Source organism: Calidris pugnax, unplaced genomic scaffold (assembly GCF_001431845.1).
Source record: "Calidris pugnax isolate Ruff unplaced genomic scaffold, ASM143184v1 scaffold133, whole genome shotgun sequence".
NCBI classification, from domain to species: Eukaryota; Metazoa; Chordata; class Aves; order Charadriiformes; family Scolopacidae; genus Calidris; species Calidris pugnax.
In genome coordinates, this window is record NW_015090977.1 from 1,471,440 (window position 1) to 1,494,462 (window position 23,023).

Consider the following 23,023-nt stretch of genomic DNA (forward strand, 5'->3'; position numbering starts at 1 on the left):
TAAAAAAAAAATAAGTAAAACTTACCTTCTTGCAAACAGTCTGACATTTAGTGGCACTAATGCTGTAACTCTAGTTTTTGCTGGTGGGTCTAACATGGCCATTGTCAGCTGCTTTGGAGCATGTAGCTTTGCATTTTAAAAAAAATCTCATCTTTGTTTTTTCTTTTTCCCCCACCTTTCTGCCTCTTCCTATAATCTTTCCCCATATCCCTTTGTAATTTCTCTGAGATATATTTTTTGCCTTCCCTCCCACCTTTCCCTGTGTGTTTTCTTTTATCTCCCAGGTGCAGTCAGTTCTAGGGGTCATTCCTTTGCAGATCCTGCCAGTAATCTGGGTCTGGAAGACATTATTAGGAAAGCTTTGATGGGAAACTTTGATGACAAGAGTGAGGAACATGGAGTTGTAATGTCACAGTCCATTGCAGTAGCACCTGGTAGTTCCAGTGCTGCAGTATCAGCAAGTAACGAGACGCGTAGGGAAGAAGCCAACCCATCACCAAATTCAGGTGAGGTATTGCAGCTCCTAAATATTTCATGGTCTTAAAGAAAAAAAAAAACAAATTAAAGGATTGAATAAATTTGGTGTCATTGAAAATCACTGTCTTTCCTCCAGAAGTCATAGATGGTGTTTCCATTCCTTCTAGTAGTCCCGGCTTTCAAAATGGTGCTGGTGACTTCAGGAGCATTATCCTATTTCTTGGGCAATGACAACACTGATGAAATGGGGAAGAGATAACAGGGTGCACTGGACACCTGAGGCTTCTCAGTGGTTTGAAAATGCACGTGTAGTAGATCACCTGTAAAGAACGCGTGACAGTGGGAACTGGCTTGAACTGAAAACAACTCCCTGCCTAAAAATGGAAATACAACTCTGTTCTGATGAGAGCAGGGATTTTCCAGCAGCAGTGTGTTAGAGACTGGCCTGTGCAGTCACTATTTGCAGTAACTCAGTGTGCCAGGAGGCACCAGTGTGAAACTCCTCTTTGCTCTTAGATGATAATTCACAGGATCATAGGCTAAAGCACAGTGTAACCTTTTTGTAAAGTCTGTCTCTGCTGTTTCCAGGAGGGGGAGTCAGCAAGCAGAAGATCATTGGCAAGTCAAATAACAGGAAGTCTAAGTCTCCAATTCCTGGACAGGGATATTTGGGAACCGAAAGACCTTCTTCTGTCTCATCTGTACATTCAGAAGGGGACTATCACAGACAGACTCCAGTGTGGGCCTGGGAAGACAGGCCTTCATCAACAGGTGAGAAACGGGTCACTTTCAAACTTAACAAACTACATGTGCTATTTGTAGAAAGGTCAGGTGTAGACATACAGGGATCTTGGTCAAAAAATTGCAGCATATAAGGATTTTCTGTGACAGAATTCCTGCTGATTATCACAACTAAAAGCCAGACTATCTTTCAGATAGAGATCTCCCAGAACAGCTCATGGTTTTGACTTGGAGAAAAACTCTCTTTGATCCAGGTTCAACACAGTTTCCTTACAACCCGCTGACGATGAGGATGCTGAGCAGTACACCGCCAACATCCATCGCGTGTGCCCCACCGTCCATGAGCCAAGCAACCACTCACCAACAGAACAGGATATGGGAGCGAGAGCCTGCACCACTGCTTTCAGCACAATACGAGACTCTGTCTGACAGTGATGACTGAACTATGCAGACTTTTCTTTTCTTTTCTTTTTTTTTTTTTTTTTTTTTTTTTTTTGCGTTTAAGTTCACCCAAACTAACACAAATACTGACCTGCATATTTGTCTTAAAAATGCTGATTTTATTCAGTATTTTTTTTTTTTTTTTTTTTTTTTTTTTTTTTTTTTTTTAATTTGCGGGTCAAAAAAAGAAATCTATTTTTGACTTGTGCCCACAGAGACTTTCCAAGAGAGCAAGGGCCACACAATGAAGAATTGATGGAGAGTCCGTTAAATGCCTTCTGCACAGGCTGTGTGTTGGAGGATTGTGATCGAGAAGGTTGACTCACTAAAGATAAATATGTAAAGAGTTTTTAAAAATGTGGACTATTCCTGTTCTACATCTATTTGTAAAGAAAACCATAACGTCTTTAAATCATTCTTCTGTAAATAGAGAGTACTTTTTGCAGTGTTTTTTCCCTTGCTATAGTATCTGGTGTACTTATGTTCAAATCATTGCCTAAACTTTGGGGGTCATTTTGTAATTTTTTTTAAGCATTTTCTCCAGTGTAGAGTACTCTTCATAACCCTAGCCTCCCTACCAGCCTCGCCTAACCATAACCCCAGCCTCCCAACCAGCCTAGCGTCATTGCCCATTAAATGCCGTGCCACTTCTTGCAGGCATTGTGCTTTTATATCATTTTTTTTTTTCCCCTAGACACACTTTCTCAGTGGTGTTCAAGCTCTTGTGAAAATGTTGATTTTTAAGACTGACCCCTTAATAATTCTGTACATTAACATAGTCCGGTTCGCTGGAATAAGATGATATATTTCTTTTGAATTTTAAATTCTGCCACATTGTAAATTTTTGGTGCAGTTGGTTTTATTTAGCAACACTGCAGAAATTATTATTGCATGGGTATGTTATGGTTCATTTTTAAAAGGAGAAAAATACAAAAAGAACAGCTTCTGGAGGCATACCTCACTGTTATGCACACTGGGAATTTTAACTGTGCCCCAAAAGCCTATCTTAGTGCTCTCTGTTTCTGCATTGTATGCAGTCAGAACAGGCTACTAAATTTTACTGTCATATTTAACCACGGCAAATGGCTTATCTGAAGAGAGGCTCTGGGCGGGTTGATAAATCCTTTAAGAAGAAAAACCTCTACATCCCACGTCCAAATAAAACAAAACGGCTTTTATAGAATAATTGAGCAACACACAAGTCAACTACTTGGCTACTGTTAGAACCAGTTTCAAATAGGTACTTTTTACCTTCCTCCAGTCTGGTTTTAAAATCTTTATGTAATAATTATTTTAAAGTCTGCATCCCCATCCCAGTCCCTAGCCACGTAAGCAAGCTTTTGGTGGAAGTCCTGACAAATGCTTGGCTTAACTCCTAAAGTGTGCAATACTTGTTAGGGTGATTTTTATTTTTATTTTTGAATTGTATATGGTACTAGGAGACTCTCCTTAATCATTCATCTATCAATGCCTGCTATGATAATGGTTGTAGCTCATGTATACATACATCTGGTTAGTGGTATCACAGGGTGTTCTGACATCCATCTTCAAAAGCATCTTATTTTTTTTTTGCTGCACTGACCTCAGGAAGTGAATTTAAATCTTCCGGGGTAGAAGGACTGATTTACAGATAGCACTGATTTGGGGGGGGGTGGCGGCGTGGTCTGTCAGATTCCAAACTGCTTTTGCATCTCATTGATGAACAGAGTCTTTGCCTTGAAGTTATTTTCCAGTCAAGATATTTTTAATTTACACTGTATGTGCGATGCGTTGTCTGGAAGGTATGATGCAGCTGTGTAACCTCACGCCGTGTAAGCTCCATCTTACGGAGGGACGGTCATGGTCCAGTTACAAACAGGAAGAAGCCCAAATAGCAAATTGACCAATACCAATTATCAACAATAGCAAATTTACTTTGAGTACTTTAGAGGAAAGCCTTTTTGCCCTAAGTGTGGGAAAGCAAGAAAAAAAAAAAAAAATCCAAAGGAACTCATTTGGAAACTTGACACTGTGTTGCAAATACGTAATTATTTTGCTACTTTTTTTTTAAACCCTGCATCAGCGTAGATGAGTTGGCAGGCTTAAATCTCCTTGCAGCCTTTCTCTAAGAAAGATTTTTCTCACCCTCCCATCCTTTACCCTTCTGGCTTGAAGTAGTGACGTTTTCATCCTGTTTGTAGACCTGTGCTCTTCTTTTAACTTTTTTGTTCCCACAGCAACATATACTGGAAACCAAGTTGCTCTGCCCTTTTTGTAGATTTGAATTTGGAGTGGAGAGTGAAGTTCCATTCTGAAACTCACTTGTTCTCACTTTTTAGTGTAACAAATACAACGTGAAAGAGGCATGTACAGACAAATGTCTTTGCTAACTGTACAGTAAGTATAGCATGTTCATTGCAAAGCTTCATGTTATTGCTGCTGCAGCAGCAAGATATCCAAGGTAGGATAGTCACTTTCTCCTAAGATACAGCTTGAGTGGCATTTGCACATAAAATGTTGCTGCTTTTTTTGTTTGTTATCCGAGTTTTAACTTCTCCAGTGTAAAAACCTCTCCAGAGCCTAAGTTAGGGTTTACCACAATTCCAGTAATCTTCAAGTATGGAATTACATCTGACCTGTTTCAAACAGGGAGGTGTTTGTAAATCATGTTTACAAAGTGTAGTTTACTACAGATTTTTAACTGATTTCTGATCAGCGCTTTCACAATGCTTTCATCTTGATATGTTTCGTGATTCTGATATGAAATCATTTAAGACTTGAAAAACCCATGCATCATAAAACTCTTTTTTTTTTTTTTCCACACAATGTCTTCAGTAGACAGTGACTTCTGGATTCAGACCAATCAATAAAGGGGATCAGTTCTCCATTTGCTTTTCCTGTGTCTCCCTCTTGTTTCGCAGCATCAAGCTATGTTCCTGAGAACAGGCAAAACGCTTCCCTTAGGGGGGTGCTGCAGGGTTCCCCGTTAGCGCTGCTGGAGTGTCTCAGGTTGGCCACTTAAAAACCAAACTTAAAAACCCAAACCCAGAACTTTAATTGGCTATAATGTATTAGAGCCTTTTCATTAGTACAAGTGTGCCTGTAACATCCGTATTTCCACTTCCTCACCTGTGGAGAACAAAGCTCTGTGTGTGACTTCAGTTTTTTCCAGCTTCAATGAACAGCTGCTCTAGAAAACCCATGTGTCTCTTCTTAGCTCAAAATTAAGGAGAGCTGAAGCCACTAATGGTACTGTAAGTAAACTAATAATGATGCAATTAACCGTAATGCTTTGTACCAACTCTTACAAAAGAGAGGTTAAAATAATGCTTGGTATCGATGGAATTGCAGTTAGTTCTACCGTCCTGGCTAAACAGGGATTCGATAACTTCTGCTTTAATTCTGCTTTGTCTTTAGCATTAGGCTTCCCTGCAGGGCAGAACTGAAAAATTGTGTTGCATAAACAGGCTGGTCGTAGTGGATTCACATGAAGGGATGCAGTTTACAAACCTGATAGTTTGTACATACCATCTTTTTCCAACAGGAAGCCCCAGCATTCTAGCACTGCCCTATCCAAGGAAGGAGGACAGCTTTGGCACTTCCCGTGCTCCTGACTGGGGTAAGGTAGCTGAGCGTTTTATTTCTGGTAACAGTCTCACCCCTCATCTGAGAGGGCACGTTCTATCTTTGGCTGCTGAATGCTTTGAAGAAAAACATTTGCTCTTCAGGCAACCTGTTTGAAAAGGACACGGAGCCACAGCTCTGTCATAGTATGGGTATAGTCTGGGACATGCTGTGTTGGAGTTAACAGTGTAGGGCTGACACCCCTACACCCTGTTGTGCTACCCAGCATGTAAAGAGTGAGACAGGTCCTGCCGCTTCTCTTTTCCATGACTTAGCTTTACTACAGCCATGTTTTGAAAGTGAACACTTCTGTGAACAGTCAGGAGTAGCAAATGACTACACCTTGACTGAACTGCAAGTATTAATCCCAGGCTAGACTTGCTCTTTGCTGGCAGTCAAGACAAGGTTAAATCACTAGCACAGCAGGACTCTCCAACCATAGACTACACCATGATTTACACAGTTAAGATTTCACAACTTTATTTTGGGCTAAGTTGTTCAGCAATAGCAGCCCTTCTCATTAAGCAGTCCTTAAAATCCTCATTGCTGTTCTCCTGGAGAATTGCACCAGACTGGTTTCAGGCTGTTGTCCTGACCAATCCTTGCTGCTATCGGCCACCTCAAGGTTGGACTTCATGGCCAAACTTATTTGGAACCCTTTCTCCTCTTGGCCAGCTCAGCTAGTTCTTCCTGGATATGCTGGACAGAAGCAACATCTCCCTTCTCTCGTGCCTGCTTGAGAGCTTCTTTGTATACTTGTTTTGCTTGCAGAAAGTCTTCTGTAGCAAGAGGAAAAAGTGGCATGGCTATCTGCATCTCCCCTGTTCAGAGTTCCCTCCTGAAGCAGACCACATGCAAAGGACAACCACGGACTACTTGGAACACACCAGGACCTAGGGAGCTTCAGAGAACATCCACCATAGGGTGCCAACTATAAGAACAGCAATGATGATGGGACAAGGTGCATCAAGATCTCATAGAAACAAATCTCAACCGTATCTTCTGTTCCTTTGGAACCAGCTACAGGACAAGGGAAACAAGATCCCCTGGCAACCTTTTGAGTCAGATACACCAGAACTGCATTTATCTTGGACAGGATCCTTCAGCAGCTGAATTCAATTTCAGAACCCCTCAGGTTGCCTACACGAAGTTGGCAGACCCACTGCTTAAACTGAAAATAGGAACGCAAACATAATGCTGTAGTTCAGCCCTACAATACAGGCAATTTGCAGAGGGCACGAGCGCAGTGACACAGCCTGGACGTTTATTTACCCACCTTTGTGCATCAGGATGGCTGCCAGGTTATTCAGCACCATGTGCTCCTCGGGGTGCTGAGTCTCCTTCGCCAGCTCCGCTGCCCTCTTCACATGGGAGTACGCCTCGTCGTAGCGCCCCTGCGCATCCAGTACAGTTGCCAAGTCATTCATAAGCACCACAGTCTGCACCAGGACAGAAGAGGAAGTCTCAGAGCAAGACTTGTGTAGAAGTTTGGAGCAGCAGAAGCACCACGTTCATACCCCCGTCTCACTAGTAAAAGTAGTATTTCCCAGAGAAGCTCTTAGTAAGAGTCTTATATTTCTATATCAGCATGCTGCATGCTCATTCTTCCTGCCAGGAAAACAACTTAATTTATTGCTGTGTATGTTTGATGCCAGCAAAGCTGCTTCATTCCCTGGGAGATCAGCCTTTCTTTCCCTAGTAGTCAACTGCTATTGTACACGTCACCTGTGGATGAGTCTCTCCCTGAACATCATTTGATATCTGCAGAGCCTTCTCGTACATTTTTTGGGCCACTGGGAGCTGGTTAATGTCCAGGAGATAGCGAGCATAGGAGTCTAGGCTCATCCCAAGCAAGAGACGGGTGTTGGCCTTTTCTTCAGCTGCTAACAGAGAGGAGTAGAAGTGATCACTTCTCCAAAATCAAGCGTGAGTTTCCATCTTACAGGAGCAGGAAACCCATGCAGTGTGGAGACAATGGATTGACCTGAAGATGGTGCTTGGGCAATATGGAAAGTAACATCGAGGGCAGGGAAATGAGGAAGACATAATGAGAGAAGTCTTTGGCAGACAAGGCAGTCTCACCTGATAAGACATCCTCAGGCAAGTCCTTTTGCTTGGCAATCTTCTCCTCTAAGGTCAGGATGCAGAACTCGTAGCCAGCCAGGGCTAATTTGTGCCTGCAAAGTAAAGCAACTCAGCAAAGCAAGGCTCCTTCATCCCTGAAGGGATGGATGTGAACATCTTCAATCCCTGTTTCTACAGGGCCTGTAAGACAACTTTTCCCCTTGAGCAGAAGGTTCTTGACCTCAGTGCTGTCTTGATCATGGCCTAGACCCTTCTTTTGACCCATGGACAAAGGGATCCAAGAGGTGGAGAGGGCTCCCCTCACCCCAGATAAGGCCAGCTAAGGCAACCCATGCTGATGCTCCACTGAAAAATGAAGCTTCAAGTTACCAGTCACCAGCTGCACTCAAAAGGCTTCTCTCCTGTGAGGTGTGGATTTAAGACTAAACAGCAATGTCCTCTATGGCTGCTTCTACCCTAAGCTGGACAATCACTGTGCAGGCAAATATCACGCCATTTGGAACCTTTACTTTGATGGTATCTTGGCACATGAAAGCTTCTTTGGGCACTCTAAGAATAGAGGAAAGAGCCTCTTTCTTCACTGCCACCGCGAAGCAAGATTAAAGCAAAAGATGCCTTTAGCAGGGAACTCACTGTTTCTGAGCAGCATAGATACTGGCCAGTTTGAGGGACATCTCAAGGATTGCATTGTCATCCTGCCAGGAAGACACACAATGCAGCTGTTATTCTTCTTGCATCTTCCCAGCAGAAACATTTCTTTGCCAAAGAACAAGTTTAGACCTTGAAAATGCCCATCCCCTTAAAGGAAGAAGTTCTTGAGAAGCCAGCAAGCTCAGAGCTGGTATTGCCAGTTTCCAGTAGGAGGTATTACAACGCAAGAAATAAACCAAAGACTTCTCAATGCTTCCCCCTGAAAGACTTGATCAGAAGAACATACCTCCTTTGTGTCCCCTGCAAGCAAATAGCTCATACTTGCTTTATACAGCTTCTCTGCCTGAAATGAGAATTTTGAAGAGAACACTGAGGAACAATGGTAGTTCAAACAAAAGATCTGTACCTTTTTTGGAGGCAGACTGGGAGAAACCCATGTCACAATTTGTGGTGTTTACGTTGTACGTCAAGACCAGTCAGCAGTGAAAGGCTAACTGGAGCCCACTGGTACTGCCAACTAGTGCGTCCTTTCAGTTTCTACAGCCATGAGTTTACCACATCTGTGTGCTATCAGGGCTTTCCCTGGCTCCCCTTGGGACCGTATCTAAATGCTCGATTGTGGCATTTGACAGTCTGAACCATTCCTTCCCTTGCACCATGTTGGAGCTCAGAAATTAACTGTGAAAGCACCTTTCTTAGCAGCACGTGCTCCACAGGACTGCAGTCCCACAGCAAGTTGTTCTGCTTTTTAGGGGGAGATCTCTGCCTTCCAACCCTCTTGCACGAGATGCAACCTCATAAAATTCAGAGGAGGAAAAAAACCCACCATTGTTACTCACATTTTCCAGCTGTCCCTGCATGAAGGCCACATTTGCCATCTGGAAGAGACAGACCAGCACTGAAGCTCCATGTAACTCCTGTTCCAGCTGCCTACAGCCCCAGCACAGGGCACTGCACCCTCCCAGGGGAACTGCAGCCCCACGGCACGGACCAGACCCACACGGGACACCCCAGAGCAGGAGTTTACCAGTGTACACCCCCCCTCTACCTGCATACACCCGCTCTACCTGCGCACACCTACCATGCTGTAGGTGTAGATGATGGCTTTCCTGTTATCCGACTGGTGCGACAGCCGCAGGGCCTGGTGCAGAACCCTCTCGGCCTCCCCCAGCTCTCCCTTCATGACGCTGAGCTGCGGGGAGGAAGGGAAGGCCCAGGGGGCAGCTCAGCCGCCGCCGGGCCCCGCGCTGAGGTACCGCCATGGCCGCGGCCTCCCCACAGAAGACACCGCCCTCACCTTGGCTCTCTTCAGCAGCTGGATAATGGCGTCCTCGCCGTCCTCCTCGGCGTCCTTGGGGAAAAGGGAGAGGGCTACGGGGCGAGGGTGACCGCCGCCCGCGCCGCCATGCCCCGGCCCGCACCCCCCGCTCCCTCCTCACCTCCAAGGGAGCCCAGGGTACCCCCGACCGGCCGGGCCCATCGCCGCCGCCCGGAGCTCGTCCTGCCGCCGCCCTCCTTCTGTCCCCTGCCGTGCCAGGCGGTGCGGAGCGGCGGGAGCCCCGCGGGGCAGCAACGGGCGGCCAAACGGCACAGGACCCGCGGCAGCCCCGCCGCCAGCATCCTCCCCCGCGGGCCCTTTAAGAGCTCGCCCTCGCCACGTGATGCGGGCCCGTGCGTCACCCGGGGCAAAGGGCGCCCGTTGCTATGGAGACGCGCCCTCACGGCTGCGCGGCCGCAGGTAGGCCCGGCCCCGGGGTCGCCATCCCAGGACCGGCGGCTCTAAATAGCTGCGGCGCGGCTCCGCCGTGCCGAGGAGAGTCCCCCGGGACCGCGGTGGGGAGCAGCCGACGCTCCATTCCCTCAGGGATCCCCCAGCGCGGGTCGCGGGCCCCGGGTCCGCCAGGCCGCCCTGCCGCTGGGAGGCTCCGCCATTATCCAGCGGCGGGACGCTGCAGGCCGGAGCCTCCTCCTGTTGCTGGCGGTATCGCCCCCTTCGCCTTTCTACTGGGTCTGTTTATACCTGGGGATATCTGAGAGACGCTCCTCTATTACCAAGAAACACTTTGTTGTGAGAAAGTGTGAAAAACACTTCAAAAACAGTTCAATAGGTGTTGAGGATGCCGTTTGCTTGGCCTCCTTGCAGGGTTTAGATAGAGTACTGCCCAGATAAACTCTCTGGGATAATAGTATCTGCAGTGACTCTAATGATTTCCCACTGTTTCCTCTTCTGTCTTGGTTCCAGTCACGAGCCCAGTGCCAATGGGATGGACAGTACCTTGCCAGCAGTAGCAGAAGAGCTTTTGAAAGAGATCAAAAAGGCTTATCAGGAGACCTCACAGGGTATGTAAATTAAAACAGACCCATTCCAGAAGGCGGTGGGCCAGTAATAGAGGCTCTGTCAAACCTTCTGGTAGCAATGAAGGCTGACAGCCTCGCCTTGCTTGCATCTTCTGCAGGCTCTGTCAGATAAGGGGTGGCTTTTACTTTCAGGAGTGGTAGAGTAAGATGTTGAGGCCACATGCCTTTTCTTGAATGCTTTTACATTTAGGGTATTATAAAAGTAAGTATATTTGGGCTTCTGCATTTCTTCTTAAAATGAATCCCTGTTTCTGAATGTATATTTAATTGCTGTACTTGGTACAACCTGTCTGAATACAAGGGGGTTTGAAGCACAGGTAACGAGGAGTGGCCCCCTTCTAAAAGTCAGGCCCTTCCAATAATTGGGTCAGGTTGTACACTTTTTTAACATTGGACCTAAGGCAATGCTGCTTGCGTAGAGCTTGTAGTGTGAGTGGTTGCACTTCAGGGATGATCATATGTATACTTTTAGGTAGGCATTTTGTTGTGTCTACTGTACTGCTGTTTTTGTAGACTCACTAATTTCAAAACTAGAATTGAAAGGGACATACTTCATAAAAACAATCGTGTTTCATGACTGACCAGCAGAGGGTGGGGTGTTACTGATCCCAGGGCAAAGAACAGCTTTCCCGTTCCCTGAATGAAGCAGGCATATGCCAACAGGTAAGTCTTGGCCAATTCTAGCAGCTAGTTTAGAGCAACCACTTTCATTGCACTCTGGGTTACTAATGTAGTTCTGTAATCTGTGCTGAAAGAATATTACTGTTTGTGTTTACTTGATAAGAAGCACAGAATGGTTCTTCCTAAGGAAAGTGTCTATTTAAGGAATATTTTGACTGCAATAAACCCAGCCAAATAAACATTCAGAGAAGTCTGTTTGAGCACTGCATTTGAGTGGGGATTGGGCAGAGACTTAATGTCTGAACTGTCAGAGTGACCACATTAACAGCTTTTAGGCATAGTTGCAGTATGGCTCCCGTCAGGTTAGAGTATATCCAAAATCTACATGTGACTCTTTAAAAGCTTTAAAAAAACCTTTATAAATCTTGTTGTAGTCTATACTTCTTTTTAAAGCACCACAATAGTACTAAGCCATACACTGTGACATAACTATATAAACAAACTGATTGATCATTTTGGGTAATTAAATTAGAGTAAGGTTGGAAAAGTCAAATCAACAGCATAAGTCATAGAAAATATTTTGAATTGTTGGAACAAAGGATTTTAAAGTCAGAAGTCCTTCCAGTGGAATACAGAGACGTAGTACACTGTGTCCCATTAGTGATAACAGAAAGATCAGATTGGACGATCAGAGCGTAAGCTGTTAGCTACAATAAACAGACTAATTTTCTTAAGAGTAATTTTCCATCTTTAACAAGAAATTCTAATAAGTGAAGACATTATGTTTCTGTGTGCTGTATTAAAAGCTATAAACTAGTGGCGCCCTGCAAGACTATGCTGGGAAAAGAATAACATTTTTAAAGTTTTGATGCCAGAGTTCTCAACTCATGCCAAGAGTGTTTCAGGGAAACCAATATATATATTTTTAACCAACTTCTTAAAGTGGCAGAGTGAGAGGTTGAGATTGCGTCCCTTTTCTTGCATGCTTTTAAAAGTAGGATATCATAAAAGTTAAGTATATTTGGGCTTCCACATTTCCTTTTAAAATTAATCCCTGTGGTTCTGAATGTATATGTGATTGCTGTACTTGATAAGTGCCTTAGCACTACCATACCATTTTGCTGCTCCTTCTTGCTTTTTGGTGGCTGGAGAGGATGGCTATAGCACTGCAGTCCTGTGTGGCCTTGGGGGGGATGTTAGGGAGACAGTAGCTTCCCTGTGATGTTGACGTCTCTCACAGTGGAGAAGTTCAGCAAAATCATGCTTCTTTTTCTTTTTGTTGCAGTCCCTGATGACCTGTTGCTGGGGTAAGTATCTTTTACTTCAGTTCTTGTCCCAAGTGTCCTGCTAAAGGACAGCTGATAATCTGCTCTCATTATAGTACTGCTATTTTTTTTCCTGTATTTGACCAGTGCACGTTTCTCATGCAGAGTTGCTACATGTTTTTGCTGGTAGTGGAAATGAAGGTCCAAAGAGAGACAATCTCAAGAGTTTTTCCAAATCTCTGTATCACTGAATCTCCTGTGATGACTTGCTTTAATTTGGGTGGATTAAACATGCAAAAACCCAGAATGTTTAACCTGAGCTCTGAGTCCACTCTCAGATCTGGAGTGAGTTTCCTGTGAGAGTGGACTGTGATTCATGCCACTGGAGCGTGAATCCAGTGTTCATATCGTTGTGAGCACAGCAGCATCCTGAGGTTTCTTCTGTTTGACTCATGGGCATGTGTGATAGAAAGGGAGAAGTGAACATATCATCTCTCCACACAAGGGAATTGTTAATTGAAGATTACCCTGAGAGTTTTCTCCTGTTTAGAAGTCGTCTCAGGTCAGCTTCATCGTCCCTGCATTGATTGAAACTTGTGAATATTTCAGCCATTCCCAAGCAGTCTCCCAAGTTCAATAAGAAAAATTTCCAAGTTCCACAACTTCTGCAGCCCTCACTAACTGGTGTTGAAGGTAGAAAGACAGCACCACAGTGAGAAATGCTTTTCAGATTAATCTTTAGCTTTGTGTTCCTGCCTGCCTGTAACTTAGCCAGGAGAGGAGATCACCAGGAACCCGTCAGGCCTTAATATCTTTGGGTTTAAAGTTATCCAACCTAACACTTGTGAAAGGTATGGATGCTGGCTCCCTCTTCTGGGACCACAGTGGCCTTTGAAGGGTGGGATTATGTTTGACAAGTCTCATAACTTTTTGTTTCCCTCTTGTCATAAAATAAAAGAAGAGGAAAGAAAATCCCTTGTTAAGTTTAATAACAGTTGGGTGGTAGCTCTTGGCAGTCAGATTTCCACCAATTCCCTGTGACCAGCAGCTCAGAAGTGTTCTGATTTAATTTCTGAATCTCTTCCAAATCTCTGAAGTCCTTCAATTTCCTTTGGGCATTCCCCTTACTTATTTCCTGTTAGACTGATCAAACTATATATATGAAAAAAGAATTCCCCAAATTTGAAAGAGTTACTGAAACTCATTAAAGTCAGCCCCCTTGCAGTCCCAAACCTAATCATTAAGGAATGTCTTACGTTGAGTGTTCCCCCACCCACCTCCTCTCAGTCCTCAGATGAAGCCAATCCTTATTGCCTTGAGTTTGTGCAACTGAAGTTTAGGTCTTCCTGGAATAAGTCTGTCTGCTTGGCTTGTTATCAATGAGATTGACTCAGAGGCATAGGTCAGCCATGCTGCTGCGACGCCAGGGCTCTGCCTTGGCTCTTTGTGTCTCCACTGGACTTGGAAATGTTCCTCTGCTTTCTCTTCTTCTCCCACTCATGTTTTGTACTATCTTTTCATCACTGCTGATTTTCTTCTTGTTTATCTTTGTAACTAACGTAGACTACACAGATCTTTCTCAGAGGGTAAAAGGTCTGTAAAGTTAACTGAGCTGCCCTCAGCTCTTTGGAACGCATTCAGAGCAGCTGGGTATACAGGTCTAGAAGAACTTTTAAGCCTATGAGCTGCCTGGACAATAGGCTAAAGGTATAGATGTCCATATTTGACATACATCTTATGATCTACCCTTGCACGGCATCAATAGGAGATAAAATTCTCCTTGCAGGGTTGTGCAGACAGTGACTAGGTAGATAGAAATTACTGTGCCTTCAGGACTCATAGCTCTTTATTTTTCCACTTCTGATCCATAAATGCTGTGCAGTGGTGCGTCCCTGCGTGGGCATGGGTCCTGCTCGGGAGGAAAGGAAAGGGAAAGGGTTTTTAGGGAGGGTGGAGTGACAAAAGGCATCTGCTGTCCCTAGGTGTTTATCTGGAATAAACTTGTTGTGTGTGAGCCTACTGCTGTCTGGTGGTTCCACGTGGAGTGGAGTGTCTTAAGTATTTCCCTGCTGGTCTTCAGCTTCCTATTGATGCAGTTTGGTGGGTAGATAAAGAATAATTTATACCTCAGTTGTGACTGCGATAGAGGAGATGTGATCACTACAAAATGACTCATTCATTCTCCAGGGGTTTAGACCAGTTTCTCTGGGATGAGGAAGGAGCTCTGCTGCTGCATTTCCTATTGCTCAAGGAGCTGTGTATCATCATTGCTCTCTCATTGCTCCGAGGCATGATGTGTGGGCCATGGCTGGAGGTGGGATTCAAGGCCAAGTGATCAATAATCTGATCCAGGGCAACTCATCCAGGACAGCCTGTATGTACAGTTAAGGTGTCCCTTAATTGCACGGTCCCTGGGCTGTGTGTGTGACACTGCCTGTTGCCTGTAGCCTTTGTTGGATCCCCCATTCTCCAGGATTTCCTTCCAGCATCTTCTCTTTGCCAGCACGTCCTCCTTTTGCTGCCCAAGGAGCAGTTTCCTGTGAAGAAGACCTAGTGTATTTAGGGTCCTGGGCAGAAGCAAAGCTTCCAGCTTTAGAGTCTAGATTCACTGTTTGATAAATTGGTTAAGTGCCAGTGCTCTGGCACTAAAAAAATCTCATTTCTGTGTCTCTGATGCACTTTGTCTCATTTTAGTTCAGGACAGGAACCACTTCATGTCCTGTTTGTGCAGAAGGCAGCCAGAATAGTGTGTTGGGTCATAGTGCTGAAAAAGAAACACAGAAGATGTAATGTCCTGTGTAAGAAAATGTCTTTAAAATGCCTTGTAATTAGATCTGAGTGGGATTTTGCAAAGAAACGTGGGACTATTTGGGAGCAGGTTGGAAATTTGGAAGTTCTCCTAAGAATAATAAAATCCAGCTCTGAATAGCTGGCAGAGTAGAGGCTGTCCTGAAGGACTGAGTCCTGAGATTCTCTCGGAGGGACAGGGCAGGGATTGGTGGTCACTTGGTGGAAGTCCTCAAAGCTAACAATGACAAATGCATTTCATAACTCTGTAGTGTAATTAATGGAGCTGTAGCTGGTGGGATTTTGAGAGGCAGTGGGAGCCTTTGGCAACAGGCCTTCTGGACTCCATAGGGCTAAATGCCATGGATTAAGGCTAAACCAGATGGTCTCCTTTTGTGGTGTGACCTAACTAGAGACATGTTCTTTTTCAGGCTGAAGTTCATATTTGGCCCATCTGCTGTCCCAGCTTTGGATTTGGTGGATCAGCGTTCTGTCACTCGAGTCAGGTCCCCCAGCGGAAGGACCGCGTACCAGGTACACACAGCTTTTCTCCTCTTCAGTCTTACTTTCTGATGGTTTCCAGTTGACATGTGAGCCAGTATTTGCCTAACTAACTTGCAGAACATGGAAGGGCACTTGGTTAAACATGGAGAGAATATCAGTGATTTATAAACTCTTAAAGCGATACTAGAGAGCAGTAGCCACAGACTAGAATTAGAACAGCATGGTTCACTATGGTTTTCTTTGTGGCTCCCAACCAGTCAAAGACAATTTCTTATGTCTTTTGGGGTATCACGGCCAGAATGAAGTTTTCCATGGATTGCTAATTTTGCTTTATTACTTCCATCCTATCCAGTTCTTCCTCTTGACAAACTGTATGCAATGGACTGTTATCTGCCATCATTTCTTTCCCCGTTGTACTCCAAATTCTCAGTGTCCTGAACACCTTTGACCTCTGCTTGGCGATAGGAGGAAGGATTGCTGCCTGGGAGGAAGCAACACAGGCCAAGTCTGTGGGTTTCATCCTGGTTCATCGTAGCCAAGTCTGTGAATCACAGAAACATCTTCATAAAATGACGTTTTAGGGAGTAGAGCTCAACTTAGCCCTAAAGATTGAACTCCTCTTACAGCACAAGGGTCAGAGACGAAGCTGAGGCTCGTTAGGTGAAGAAAGGAGCCATTGGTACTTCTTTCTGACTTTTCTGTGACAGAGGTAATTCCTTGCTTTACCGTGCCACAGCACCAGTGGCATCTCTGATGGGGACAGTCTGTCTGTTCTGTGAGCTATTGACCAGCTGCATCCAACCCATGGGGTCAGAGTCCGAGAGACGCTGTGTGCTGTGCCCTGGCTAAGGCTGTGTAAGCAATGGGACCCTGTGCCCATAAGATTCTGGTGAAGAAGCACCCAATTCCTTTTACTTGCACTGCTAACCCCCTCAGATAGCACACCTGTCTCCATTGCTGAACCTGGTGCTTTTTCACACACCAGAGGAGAGGGAATCTGCTCACTGTTGCAGCAGCCAAGAGGAACATTTCCAAAAATCCTCCCTATAAAGGCCGTTCTCTCCTTCACTGGAGGTGCTGAGATGCTCTGGGGTCATCTAGGGTAAGAGAAGAGCTGTGAAGCCAGGCCTGGGTAATCACACAAACGTTTTTCACATGTTCAGAGCTTGCATTGCTTGGTTTGCACATGGAGTCTTTATCGCTTCTGGGGCCTTAGAGGGGACATCAGCCCCTCCAGAGAGGCATGACTCATAAACATACAGGACTCAGGAACAAAGCCTTTGATTTGAGTTGAGGGCTTGCCTGTGGATGTTTGGTAAAGCCTAAGAAGCACTGCTTCCAGGCCCCTTAGACAGCAGCTGCCTCAATAATTGAATGCTTAAAGGCTTTTTCTTTTTTTTGCTGTTGCTTGGCTGAATGTGCCACTGGGCAGAGAATGGTCACATTCTCCTTGCAGAGCTTTGTTGGGCCATGCAGGCTGAGGCAGAGCTGTGCAGCCTGGGGTGCAGAGTCTTCACTTAGCACCCTTTTGTGTGATGGATGATGGGAGCTGCTTAGGGCCTCTGGTCTTCCCAGGGAGCCTAAATGTGTGCTCACGTGCTTACAGCTTTTCTGCAGCATGGCAGAGTTATCTGCATCTTAAGAGGCCTAATATTAATCTTTTAGGTGCAGGAAGCCTCATGAGTCATGGAGGAGATTAGAGGGTGGTGAGAGGGCTTTGATGTGCTGGGTGCTGCCCTGACACCCTGTTCTGGGCTGGGCTGGTACCCCTCACACTGCCCAGTGAGGGGCAAAGAATTCCTGCTGGTGGCAGTCCTGCCAGCACCAAGTGGGACCTGATTGATTAATATCTACTGAGGGACCCAACAGTTGGTCCAACTGGTGCACGTTTGAAAAGAGCAAGTGTCAGAACTGCTCTCCTCCTGCTGCTGTGGGTAGAGGGACCCACCAGTTCCCTCTACCTGGGGAAGGAACCCCCGGACAGGTAGGTCAGGGCTGGTCACCAGGAGTTAGTGTAGGACAAGCCCAACCTTCAGTGCACTTTGCAGCTGATGGGTATGATGTGAGCAGCCCCCCTGCATCACCAGGGTCTGTGCCTGTGTCCTCCCAGCTGACTGGGCAGCCTACAGGAAACAGCCCCTGCCTTGCAGGTGCACGTGCACTTCTGAGCAGCATTCCTCTTCAGTGAAGCTTGATTGCTGATTAAGGCCATGCTGATGAGTTCATTAACAGAGGAATCTGAAGAGATATTTTCTCTGGGGGCGTGAGGCTGATCCCATTGTGAAATTCTTCCTCAGCGCAGCTGTCTGAGAGGCAGAAACAAAGAGCAGAGCCTCCCCTGAGGCTGCTGGCTGGAGCGGTGACAGGAACACAGAAACCAAAACACTGAGTGGGACTCTGCACTCAAGAGTAGCTGGGTAGTGTCACTGCCTCCTCATTCATGTGTGTGGTGTAGATGCATATCCCACCTGGGTGCACTTCTCCCCCAGCAGAGAAGCATGCCCAGCGTGGTGGGGAGGGGGGAGCATCCATGGCTGCCTGGACACACGCACAGTCATCCTTTTCACTTATTCCCCAGAAAGTCAGCTCTGCCAGCACCCAGATGTGGTGGAGCTGGAATGTGAGGTGGTGCTTTCACTTACAGCTGGATCTAGAGAACTGTTCTCATTGGGGCCACCTATTGTGAAACTCCCAAACTTTGGTCATCGTAGGCAAATCTGAGATGTTGATACTTCACAGGCTAAAGTGCTGTTTACGTTCTGTATCACCCAGCACATCTGAGGTGCTGCTTCAGGGGGGAGATGGCTCTGCTCAGACAGGCCCTAGGACTGCAGCCTGTAGCGTGGGCAGCTCGTGCCCTCGGGAACTGAAATGGGAGGAGAAAGAGCCCTCAGTCGAGTGAAAACTATGATTTAATGGCTGGGCAGTAATGCCCTCGCTACTTAATAGAGTAGCATTGATGGGGTATTCAAAGGCTGATGTTAACTCAGAGTTGTTAATCATCCCAGAAGAGCTTCTATAATACCAGCCTACGCTGCAGACTAAAGCCAACCCTTGTAACTCCAGGTTGGGGATAAATAAATGTTACTTGCAGCTGATGGTGGAGCTGTGCTGGCTTCGGCAGAAGAGTAAAGCAGTGAGCAGGCAGCAGTTGGGACACCCACCAGCTCTACCTGAGCTGCAGAAACGCTGTGAGCTGGGGGAGTGAAGCCAGTCAGCAGGGAGGGAGGCAGTGCTTTAGCCCTCCTGCCAACTGTCACTTGCATTGCTCACATCCTGTGCTTTTATTGAATTCTTCTTTTTTTATGTCTTTTTTAATTAATTTCCTAGAACTGTATGGCAGCTTGCCCCACCGTGAAGGGGTTGAGCGTCAGGTCCTGGCACAGAGTGTGGTGCTGCCTAGCTGTATGCTGGTGGCAGCAGTAGCTGCCACGGTGCCACAGTTGGCCCTCCTGCGTCCCCACACGCTGGCGGGGACACCACCACCACCGAGCTGGTTTTTCCTTGCTGTGCAGCCAGCAAGTGCCTGGAGATGAGGGCAGCGGAAGGAAATCTCACAGTCTTAGGGCCAGGAGAGCACCCCAGTGCCTGGCTTGGCTGCAGCTGGCCAGAAACAGAGGCACCTTTTTCTCTTGGTCTTTAGGATTTTAGATTCTGCCTTATTAGGCAGCTGCGTTATTGCCATCTAGGTCAGGACGAGGGAACGTTAAACTCAGCCCAAATCTGGCAGTGTCTGTGTCTTCCCCCCCCTCCTCAAAGGAAAACACTTCTGAAGGAAAGGCACCATCGGAATACTTCATCTTGGAAAAAACAATCAAAGGGGCTACAGAAAAACAAACTTATCACAAATGAAACAAACTCAGCCTGGAGTATAAGGAGGGCCGAGGGTAAAGGCCAGACTGAAAAAAGACTGGTTTACCCTGAAGTGGGAATTTGAGTCTTGTGTCCCGAATCTGCTGGGAGTAAAGGGGATTATGAGGCATGGGCACTTCTGTGGGAGAGCTTAAACTTGTGGATGTTACCTGTGAGGCAAGGGGTGCAGAGAGAGGAGCTCCAGGGGACAGGGGAAAGGCTCTCCTTGAGAGTGCCTCTGGACAGGGAGAGACGATGCTCCTCTGGAGTGACCAGGGGCATCCTGGAGGGCAGCAGCACTCTGCCCAGCTCCACTGTCTTTTCACTTTTTGGTGTATCTGTGGATGTAGGTGGACGTGTGCCACAAACCCAACCAGAACCTAAAGCCTGGTATGGAAGAGGAGTGCGGTGTGCTGTCAGAGCCCAGGGGCTTGTGTGCAGAGGAGGATGCTGCTGGTGATTGCACCCCTGTAAATCCCCACCATTCTCTGGAATACCCAGGAAGAGTTAGTGCCAGCTGTCGAGGCCACCTGCTGTCACTGTGGCAGATATGAGACACGTCGTAGCAAATATTCTGTTGTAATTGAGTTTTGGCCATTGGGTGCACTCAGTTTAGGCCTCAGAGCATTAAGGAAGTCCATGCTTTTGAGCACAGGTTTCTGCTTGTGGTCTGCAAGGGTGTTCTGCTCCCCCTGCAATAGAAGAGGGCAGAGCAGTTGGCACTTAAAAAGTAGCTTTCTAAAAGTGATTTTACAGTCTTGAAGAAAGTAAAAGAGAAATCCATAGGTTAGCTTTTTTATACCATGCAGGCAGCTCCAGCAGCTCACAGTTTGCCCATCAGCTTCTCCACACTGGAAACGAATGCTTCCCTCACCCAGCTGCCCGAGGCGCAGGGGGAATATGCCTCAGGATCAGCCTTGCAGAGCAGCAGCATGTGGGAAAAGGAGGCAGTGCTGTTCCCAAAGCAGAGATGGAGCAGGGAGGCTTCTTCTCTGGAGACTTCAGCTTTGTTTATTCAGAAAAAAACTGGATTCCAAGAGCTGCAGCTGGTTTTGGGAGCAGAACAGCAAGAGCTTTTGCAGCCTTCACCCACAGGAGCTGGTTAGAAGAAGCCTCACTGCAAGAGCTCACTGCTGGTCTTCTTCCATCCCCAGGTCCATGGTGGTCCTGGATTCACCAATGGGCTTTCTGTGACAAGAGTATCTTTGTCACACTGTGGGGAGAGCTCACTAGAGGGGCTGGCAGCTCACTCTGCTGCTGGCTTTGGGAGATTAAGGGACAGGGCTTTTTGCTACTGCCCTTTTCCTGATCTCTCAGCAGCCAGCAGGTCACTGGAGCTGGGGTCTGCTGCGAGCACAGGTGTGTGTACAGGCATGGTTCCTTGCCTGCAGGGAGACAATCTTGTGGAGACCATGAGAAAGCTGAGGAGCTTCAAGCTTAGATGGGTCACTGCAGCGTTTGGGGATGCCTTTGTGTTGTGGCACCTGCTTGCCAGGTGCACGCTGTGAGTCATCGTGGAGAGGACTTCAGGGCAGAAACAGGCTAAGAGTTAGAGGAGTTAAAAGTGAATGCTGCCTCTGACTCCTGCTTCCTTCCACTCCCTTTGTTTCAGGTCCTTGGGAGCTCGGGCAAACTCTACACCTGCTACAGCTCCTGCCACTTCTGCACGTGTCCTGCTTTTGGTTTTACTGTATTGCAGAAGAGTGAGAGCCTTCTGGTAAGTTGTTCTGCCTTAACTTGGATCCGGGACGGGGAGCAGGGGAGAAGGCTGTGGTCTGATCCTTCAACCTGAGCAGCCTCAAGTTTCTGAGGAAGCAAATGCAGGAGTGTTGGCTTGGCCACAGCCTGACCCACTGCATAATATGGCCTCTGGGAGTCACGGTATTTGGGTGGAGCTGGGCCTAACGAGGGCTAGGAAGGGCTTTTGTTCTTAATTACACATTACTGTTCTGGCTATCAAGAGATGGTCTCTTGCAACAAGGGCTGTTGCTGCTAATGGGACTGCCACATGGAGTCTGGCTGATGAAGTAATGCAGTTCACCTGGTGCCAATCAGGAAGGGCTCAGGGTAACTAACTGGTCTGCAAGTGTCCACACCTGGTGCCGGTCATCCCTGCCCCATGGGAAGCCTGTCTGTCCCAAGAGATCTGCAAACTGGGCCTAAAACTCTTGGTTTTGAGAGCCATGGGGGCTGCCAGACTGTACTAAGCTGAATCTTGTTCTTTATAGTCTGGAGCCATCTTTTCCTGCATGTGTGTGGGGAGGGCAGCAGGAGCCAGAAACACTTTGCTGTGTGTCAGGTCCCTGTGTCACATTATCCTGGTGGCAAAGCTGCATGGGGGCCACTGGAGCACCAGCCTGTGCCAGGGCTTGGTGTGCCAAGGGGGAACCATGTTCATGGGAAGGATGAGTTGCTTCGTTAGACCCGTTCTAGCCAGGATGGGTTTTTGTGGCTTCCAGATAGAGCCTGACATTCCTGTGTTGCTCCTGCTGTTAACTTGGCTGCGCTGTTATTTGCAGTGCAAACATATCCTTGCTGTCTACCTCAGTCAGGCCGTGGGAGCCTGCCAGGAACTAAGTGTCTCTGAGGAGCAGCTCACGAGCATCTTACTGGCCGAGGAAGAGGATGAAGGATGAAGGACTTGGATCACATGTGGATGTGCTCTCTGTGTGCCCCTCCCAGCTGGGTAGCTGGCATTTTTTGTATCTACAAGACTGTGAAATGTTCATCATGGCTGGGAGATTTCTTCCTGTGTTGCAGCCAAGTGTGACGTTAATTAGCAGCCTTGCACTGATGGATTAATTAATAAATGTTTTGTTTATTTAGACTATTCTTGGGATTGCTGAAGATGTTTGAACTTAATCTGCAATATTGTGTGCTTGCGATGTGGGGATATGAACAGTCCAGCAGGTCTCTTGGTGATGCCTTAAGCCTTGTTAACTCTGCCAGTGCTTTGACTGACCCCACCACCCTTCCAGCTCCTGCAGGGCTCTGTGGGGGTGGCCTTTGACAGGGTGACACTGCGGTGGCTTTTTGCTGCTGGCTGCTCTGAGAGGTTTCTGATTCATCACTGGCAAACCCGTACCAGGGACTAGGGCAGGGACACCTCAGCACCTCCAGAATGATGGCAGGTCTGTGCTCCTGCTGTGTTTGCTGTAATATGGGGGGTCTTTGCAAGTGTCACCCTGGCTGCTCTGCTTTTAAATCGACCCATTTCAGACAAGCCAACCACCCCCTGTGGGCAGACAGGGCAAGGCTGTCTGCCCCAGACACACACTGCTGAGCTGGGTACCACCTCCCTCAGCCCCTGCTCCCATCGGGCTCCTCCTCCGGCGCAGCGTGGCCTGGTGTGATGCACCACGTGACCGCAACACCGCAAGGAAAAATGGGGCACAGGCTGTTGTGTAGGTGGTAAATTAAGCATTCTGTATGTAAATAACAGTTACTGCAAATACAAAATCTGAGCAACATGAGGAAAACACATCCATCCTATGTACATCAGAGCAGTGAGGAGTGACAGCTGAACAGCTACAGCTGCACTCCTACAGAAAGTTCCTCTGCCGTTTGCACTTCACATTTTTATAGAAACCTTCAGAGTTGTTTTTTTTTTTTTTTTTTTTTTTTTTTTTTTTTTTAAA

The 23,023-nt window shown here is 46.8% G+C and overlaps 3 protein-coding genes across 8 annotated transcripts in view; 2 read left to right on the forward strand and 1 right to left on the reverse strand.

The window, feature by feature from the left end:
• Positions 1 to 1,699, forward strand: part of NCOR1 (nuclear receptor corepressor 1) — a 66,457-nt gene extending 64,758 nt beyond the window's left edge. For both annotated transcript variants that reach the window (XM_014953134.1, XM_014953135.1), the window contains exons 45-47: positions 285 to 506; positions 1,066 to 1,248; positions 1,473 to 1,699. In XM_014953134.1, coding sequence (XP_014808620.1) covers positions 285 to 506; positions 1,066 to 1,248; positions 1,473 to 1,660 — 593 coding nt within the window. In that variant the 3' untranslated portion in view covers positions 1,661 to 1,699. The remainder of the gene's footprint in view (positions 1 to 284; positions 507 to 1,065; positions 1,249 to 1,472) is intronic.
• Positions 1,700 to 5,725: 4,026 nt separating this feature from the next.
• TTC19 (tetratricopeptide repeat domain 19) lies at positions 5,726 to 9,653 on the reverse strand. Of its 3 annotated transcripts, none has more exons than XM_014953138.1 (10): positions 9,438 to 9,653; positions 9,296 to 9,369; positions 9,080 to 9,190; positions 8,838 to 8,876; positions 8,285 to 8,341; positions 7,981 to 8,042; positions 7,345 to 7,439; positions 6,988 to 7,142; positions 6,539 to 6,701; positions 5,726 to 6,038 (listed from the first exon to the last, which is right to left on the reverse strand). In XM_014953138.1, exons 1-10 carry the CDS (start codon positions 9,616 to 9,618, stop codon positions 5,908 to 5,910), a joined length of 1,068 nt encoding a protein of 355 aa, XP_014808624.1. In that variant the 5' UTR covers positions 9,619 to 9,653; the 3' UTR covers positions 5,726 to 5,907. The 3 variants fall into 3 exon arrangements, with proteins under 3 accessions (XP_014808624.1, XP_014808622.1, XP_014808625.1); XM_014953136.1 differs by having other exon boundaries at positions 5,726 to 6,041; positions 9,438 to 9,652; XM_014953139.1 differs by having other exon boundaries at positions 5,726 to 6,041; positions 9,296 to 9,349; positions 9,438 to 9,634.
• ZSWIM7 (zinc finger, SWIM-type containing 7) lies at positions 9,600 to 22,217 on the forward strand. 3 transcript variants are annotated; one of them, XM_014953140.1, is made up of 6 exons: positions 9,600 to 9,736; positions 10,241 to 10,338; positions 12,263 to 12,284; positions 15,461 to 15,563; positions 20,998 to 21,102; positions 21,905 to 22,217. In XM_014953140.1, exons 1-6 carry the CDS (start codon positions 9,660 to 9,662, stop codon positions 22,019 to 22,021), a joined length of 522 nt encoding a protein of 173 aa, XP_014808626.1. In that variant the 5' UTR covers positions 9,600 to 9,659; the 3' UTR covers positions 22,022 to 22,217. The 3 variants fall into 3 exon arrangements, with proteins under 3 accessions (XP_014808626.1, XP_014808627.1, XP_014808628.1); XM_014953141.1 differs by lacking the exon at positions 9,600 to 9,736 and adding an exon at positions 9,746 to 10,006; XM_014953142.1 differs by lacking the exon at positions 9,600 to 9,736 and adding an exon at positions 9,746 to 9,979.
• Positions 22,218 to 23,023: the final 806 nt, after the last annotated feature.

Excerpts from the sequence above, each read along its gene's own strand:
- TTC19 (XM_014953136.1), bottom strand. The coding sequence starts at position 9,618 with ATGCTGGCGGCGGGGCTGCCGCGGGTCCTGTGCCGTTTGGCCGCCCGT. Across the intron at positions 9,191-9,295 it reads AGCTGCTGAAGAGAGCCAAG|CTCAGCGTCATGAAGGGAGA; the intron begins GTGAGGGCGGTG and ends TCCTCCCCGCAG. Across the intron at positions 7,143-7,344 it reads GCCTGAGGATGTCTTATCAG|CTGAAGAAAAGGCCAACACC; the intron begins GTGAGACTGCCT and ends CTCTGTTAGCAG.
- ZSWIM7 (XM_014953140.1), top strand. The coding sequence starts at position 9,660 with ATGCGGGCCCGTGCGTCACCCGGGGCAAAGGGCGCCCGTTGCTATGGA. Across the intron at positions 10,339-12,262 it reads TTATCAGGAGACCTCACAGG|TCCCTGATGACCTGTTGCTG; the intron begins GTATGTAAATTA and ends TTTTTGTTGCAG. Across the intron at positions 21,103-21,904 it reads AGAAGAGTGAGAGCCTTCTG|TGCAAACATATCCTTGCTGT; the intron begins GTAAGTTGTTCT and ends TGTTATTTGCAG.